Source organism: Gymnoscopelus microlampas (genome assembly GCF_963454915.1).
Source record: "Gymnoscopelus microlampas genome assembly, chromosome: 21".
NCBI lineage: Eukaryota > Metazoa > Chordata > Actinopteri > Myctophiformes > Myctophidae > Gymnoscopelus > Gymnoscopelus microlampas.
Genome location: NC_139958.1, coordinates 16,653,952 through 16,660,192, shown reverse-complemented (window position 1 = coordinate 16,660,192; position 6,241 = coordinate 16,653,952). Strand labels below are relative to the sequence as shown.

The following is a 6,241-nucleotide window of genomic DNA, read 5'->3' as shown; positions in this document are numbered from 1 at the left end:
TAGATCTTGCTATACTGTAGGTCTCCCCATCTCCTCAGCTCATTAGTAAACAGAATAAACATTTTCAGATCGGGATACCAATTTCATCCAATCAGAGAGGACTCATACTAACAGGATAATAAACAAGTGAAATTGAAAGTGATGACACAAATCAATTAACAGACACAATTGGAGCACAATCTGATGTATTTTCTGTTTACTAAATATTTGGAGAGATGGGGAGACCCATTACTGTACAAACACGCTCTATAACTACAGTACAAGAACTTCAACTTTTGTTTGTTTTGTTGAAACAAATAAATGTCTAATACACCTCATTTAAATAATTTAGAATACTGTGGTTTTAGAGTTGACAGGGGATTATTTACAGAATGTATCCACATTAAGTGCCTTATTAAATACATTGACCTTCTGTGTCATTTGTCACACATTGATGTTTGACTGTCATTCCAGAGAAGATGTGAAGAGTTTACTACGAGCTTACACAAAGGAGAAGGGCCAGGCTGCTTTTGATGTTGCTTTTGCTGAGTACTCATCGAATTGGGGACCAACGCCAAGTCAGAATGAGATTAAGATCACTGCTGTGGACATCGGAACAGACTACCTGTTTTTGATTGCTAACCAGGTTGCCCTCTACCTACATGCTGCCAATGCCAAGTGAGAGCAAGTCTACATACAACTCTCAGTACACTGTAAAACCCATAGTGTCGAAAGAGTGTACAAATGTAGTATTGGGGGCAGACACTTGCAAATAATTAATAATCTTAATGGTGTTTAGAGAAGTTGTCAAAAACACTTTATGTGAAATGGTTATTGTTAAAAAATAAATTAAAAAAGTTATGTTTAAGCTCACAAATATGATGCTATTCTTCCCCAGGTCTGGTCGTACCTACTCCTACCTGTTCACTGAGCCCAGCTTCATGGCCGGTCCAGGCAGACCTTACCCCTTCTGGATGGGAGCTGACCATGCAGATGAGATGCAGTATATGTTTGGCAAACCTTTCACTACACCTACGGCTTATGGGGACAGCCAGCGAGACCTGTCAGCATACATGATCGCCTACTGGACCAACTTCGCCAGGACTGGGTAAAAAAATAAAACTGAGGACAGTTAGGACAAGTCTGGGCTAAAATAACATATAGGCTTTTTTCCTACTTATATTTTATATAACTTATATACTTGATCCCAAATGACAGGCCATGGGGTCTATTTGCAGAATAGCCCCTGTCGTCCAGTTTCCCCAGCAGTCCCCAGCAGCCCTCATATAGCATAGAGCGGACCCCATAAGCATATCGCTACTTATGCTATTTGTTGCAGTCAAAAGTGATTTTACAACACACTGTCATACGATGAGGTATAAAATAGGGCATTCATTTATGAAAAGAAATACAGATACAGATGTCCTTCCCTACAGCTACTATAATGTGCATAAATGTATTTGCCCCCACAGAGATCCAAACAAAGGACCACATAGTGTTCCTACTACATGGCCTGAATTCACCAGCACTGGACACAGATTCCTGGAGATCAATGCCAAGATGGATGAGACCTATACGAGGCAGGGATTGCGGACGCGCTTTGTGCGTTTCTGGGCCAGTACTTTTCCTGGCTTGCCATTCCCTAGTGGTGACACTAAACACAATAATGTTTAGAGTAAAATAAACAACAATAATGATCCAATAATCTGAAATGGTCTTAATCTACCTCATCCTTTTTTCTCATATAAAATCGTGAAAAAGAGTAATAAAATGATGTTTTGCATTTGCAATAGACTGCTTTTCATTGCTTTTTAAGTGAGAGGGTACATGGACACAAGCTGACCCATGTAAAGTGTGAAATGTACACGGACACAGATGACATGTTATCTACAGTATATAGGACTTCTGTTCTGACTTCTGTAACCTTATTTGACCCTGTGTAGGGTTGGATGTGCTATCTGCTGTTGATTGTGTAATGTGCTTCTACAGGTGTGAAGACCGCAGCGAGTATAATATACTCACTGCGTTCTTCACCCACGAAGGGATTTTCCATTCTCCAGACAGCCGCATATTATGTGGCTGTCTGGAGATAACCTGGAGATACCCCTGTCACACACTGGTGAAGACCTGTCACCATACCTCACAGGCAGTTGTACAGTACCTGTGCTTTGTGCAGTGTTTATTTAATAGAATTCAAATAAAATGGATACTTGTGACAGTAATAATTCATGTAGATATTAAAACACACCTGTACTACTTAGCATAAAATAAATAACAACAAACAAAAAAAAATAGTTAAATTGTTTCTGGGCCTTCATCTTATCTCTAACTTGTTTATGTTAGTCCTTTTGAGAATCAGACCACCTGTTTCCATGTGGACAGAGTCAGTCAAGGTCAGTGTAGTTCTAAACTGACAGCCAGAATGAGGCACACAGTAAAATCCTCAGTGTTCATTTTAACCCTGAAGAGAGATCTATTCTGCACAGCATAAAGAAGGAACCTAGATTCAAGATTCAACATGTTGCATGCATTTAAATATTGTTGTGGCAGACTCTGCCAGACTGTGCTAACAATGTCCAGAAGATTTAAGCAAACTATAGTGCAAAAAGCAACAACAATATACAGACATTAGAGAATGACCATAGATAAGGCATAATAGTGCATATACAATTTAGAATAGCATATTCCCTGCGTTCCTGAGGTATATATCTAGATATGTTGCAGGATCAGTTCAGAGGGCAAATAGGGGTGGCATAGGGTTAGAGATATATAACACGTGGTGGTGACCGTGGTGACACAACAACGTTTTTAAAACATTTTGAAATGTTTGAAATAAATAAATAAATGTTTGCCTATAGCCCAATAACACGCCCACAAAGGGATGCCAGGGGTAATGTGGTTAATATTCCCAATGTTTTTGTAGTCATGCATGGGGCATGTCATTAATGTTGTATGAATGATGGAGGCTTTGGTTAGGGTGATGGTGTAGTGTTACGTGCTGCTAGAGTTACTCGTCAGTGGAAACCTTGTGTTTACTGCGTGGCTGCAGACCGCACTGATGCTCGCTGTGAACTCCCCACCACTTCACACTGGGAAACAGTAGGAATATACAAGTATCATGGAGGTAAAGTATTAATACTTTGTTGCAAATGTCTAATTGATTGTGGCTGACTTTGGTTTTCAGTAATAAGTGTTCTAGTTTAGTTTTTTTTTCATCGTTGATTCATTTGATCGTGAAACAAACACCTGCTGGCTGCTGGCCAAGAGCAGTTAACCACTTAAACCCTACAGCTGATATTGTGTGCTTGTAGATTGGGCATTTCTTTTTAATTCTATTAATGTTGCCTATTTTTGCCAAATGTTCGCCTATTTTTGCAGAATTTTAACCTATTACTGTATGACAATGCCCAGAATAGAGACACTGGCTTTCATGTGTTTACAGATTTGGGTTCATTACATTTATTGCATCAGCCTACATGTAATTTCCCATTATCCTCTTTTTTCCCCTCTATCTGGTTTTCCAGTTCTCTCTGTGCCGGTTGCGTACCCACCAATGGTGTTTTCTGCTTTTCAACGTTTTACTTTTCCACGCCCTGTTGTTTGGGGCCGATTTTGTCGAGGAGTACCTGCTCCAGCCTACGCCAGGTGTGTACACGGACGGTTCGGTGCTAGATGTTCGGGAGAGGGCCAGGAAGCTAGACCTGGGCCTCGAAAAGGAGAACGTGTCGCAGGCCTACTCCATCACCAATCCCGACGCCTGTCGGAACCCCGACTTATTCCTCCTGACTGTAGTATTTAGCTCCCCAGCCAACATCACCCAGAGGGACGCGGTGAGGAGCTCCTGGGCCAATCAGACACACGTCCAGAGTTATCCGGCACAGACTCTGTTCTTCTTAGGGTCGCCCACAACCTCTGCAGCACAAGATGCCATCAATAAGGAGTCCCGTCAACACGGTGACATAGTCCAGGGTCACACCACGACGGACTCTTCCCTCCACGGGCGCATCTTGAAGACAGTGATGGCGCTTCGTTGGGTGATCGCTTTCTGCCCTGTGGCCCGCTTCGTCATGCTGACAGAAGACTCTGTGTTTGTGAATCTACCTGCCTTGGTAGGCTACCTGCTGGGGCTGCATCGGCACCCTGAGGATCTCTATCTGGGGAGGGTGATCCATAGAGATTCCCCTGACCGTGACCCTAACAGCCCTGGTTACCTTCCCTTAACCCTCTACCATGATAAGTACCTCCCTGACTACTGTGCGGGCACAGCATACGTGCTGTCCCAGGATGTTGTCCGTAAGGTATACGTGGCCTCCGCAGTCGTCCGCGCCCCTGTGCCTGCCGATGTCTTTGTGGGGCTCTGTGCTCAGAGAGCTGGTGTGGTGCCCACACATAGCGCCAGGTTCTCAGGGAAGAAGCACATCCACTACAACGCCTGCTGCTACCACTATCTGTTCTGTTCAGCAGGAATGGGGAGTCAGGAGCTGGGCACGGTGTGGGCAGACCTGGGGCAGGAGGATGGCCAATGTTCACTGTTGAAGACGTATTATGGTCTGGTCAAATGCAAGGCTCTAACCTACCTGGATATAATCAAGACATAATGGACATGGAGAGTGTTATGATGGAATTCGGCACCTGTGTTTTGTGTGTGCGTGTGTGCGCGTGTGTGTGTGCGCGTGTGTGTGTGTGCGTGTGTGTGTGTGTGTGCGTGTGTGCGTGTGTGTGTGCGTGTGTGTGTGTGTGTGTGTGTGTGTGTGCACGCGTGCATGTGCATGTGCATGCGTGCATGTTGAGAGGTCTCAGCTTTTATCATATGTAAGAAGGGGGGGCTCTAAGGAAAAAGGTTTGGGAACCACTAGTGGTGTGTTAAACAACATAACTACACATCTGCAGTAGTCGGAGACGTGGTCTCCCTACTCTTCCATCGAGTCATTTTGACCCTGGTGTCAGGTATAGGACACCTGCTGGTTGACAAGTAGTACTGCCTGAACACCATAAACCCAATATTTCCACCCTGTAGTTGTACCATACTATGTGTGGCCCCTCAGATTTTTCCTGTTGAGATGTGTATTTATTTTGTATATAAAATGCACTTTGTTTATGTATGCATGCATGCACATGTGCCATGTTTACCTCTGTGATTAGGCATGCCATGCATGTATATGCATGTCCAAGGGAGATGTGTACATTTAATGTGACATGCACTCTGTATAGGCCTATGCGTTTTATGGATGATTCTATCTATATATTTTGTGTTTTGGCTTTGGTTTTATTCTCAGTGGTGTCTCTCCAATACTGTTAAAGAGGCCTTCCTGATTATTATACTATATTTTTTAAAGGTAGATTTGACATTAACGGAAGAGGCCTTGAGTACAATGGAATGAACTTTGCAGAGATCATTTAGATCTTAGAAATGTTATTAAACTCGAGATATACTTTGTCGTACGATGGAGCATTATTCATTAAATCCAGACACAATTGTGTGTGTATTGGTTTGTGTCTTATAGAGACGTTTATGACAACAATAACATGTTCCTTATTCTGCTTTTTGTTAAGCCAGCTAGATTAATACGCAAAACAGTAGGCTACCTAAATATTATGTTTTCATTTATTTTTCTTTTATGTACTGTATGTATCATCATACATTTGAGTTCTAACTGTAACTATCTAATTGACCTCTATCATCTATCTATCTATCTACAGTACAATGCAGTCTAACACTACAGGTCTGATCCAATGTATTTATTGTTAACATGTATACTATTCTCAAAATGTAGCCATCCCTAGTTATGAATTCATTTTAAACTTGATGGTTATTTTAATTAGAAAAGGGGAAAGAAAACACAACTAAATCACTCAACATCAAATAATCAAATAATTGAAAAACAGAAGAACAAAACAGTTGTTGTGTTCAATACTACGTTTAAGTATTTCAACAGTTCAAACTGTCCTGAAAAAGCATCTGCCAGAAAACTACAAGATCCCCTTGAAATGAGAGGTCTTACACTGCCGCAGATTTTCCCTTTTCTTTTTTCTCCTCTGTAAATATAGCTATTTGTATTTGTTGATGACATGTATTATTGTTAATATTCTATGCTCTGTTGATGAATTGAATACATGTCGGACCACTATGGAAACAAGTTACAAGTTTTTTTGTGTCTTTTAGCATGTTTACTTTTTTGACTAATACAGTATTCAATCAATCAATAAAATAAAAAAAACAGCAACAGTAGCCTACATCAAAGTTAGATTAAAAGAGCCAAAA

General features: G+C 41.5%; 2 protein-coding genes across 2 annotated transcripts; both read left to right on the top strand.

Moving 5' to 3' along the window:
• Positions 1 to 433: 433 nt before the first annotated feature.
• LOC311037836 (bile salt-activated lipase-like) lies at positions 434 to 1,974 on the top strand (the record flags this gene model as incomplete). The annotated part of the gene is made up of 4 exons (XM_084047126.1): positions 434 to 657; positions 878 to 1,087; positions 1,452 to 1,581; positions 1,969 to 1,974. The coding sequence occupies 4 exons, from the start codon at positions 434 to 436 to the stop codon at positions 1,972 to 1,974; spliced, it is 570 nt and encodes a 189-aa protein (XP_083903252.1).
• A 1,123-nt stretch (positions 1,975 to 3,097) lies between these two features.
• Positions 3,098 to 4,577, top strand: b3galt9 (beta-1,3-galactosyltransferase 9; the record flags this gene model as incomplete). Its single annotated transcript, XM_084047125.1, has 2 exons — positions 3,098 to 3,103; positions 3,504 to 4,577. 2 exons carry the CDS (start codon positions 3,098 to 3,100, stop codon positions 4,575 to 4,577), a joined length of 1,080 nt encoding a protein of 359 aa, XP_083903251.1.
• Between the last annotated feature and the right edge of the window lie 1,664 nt (positions 4,578 to 6,241).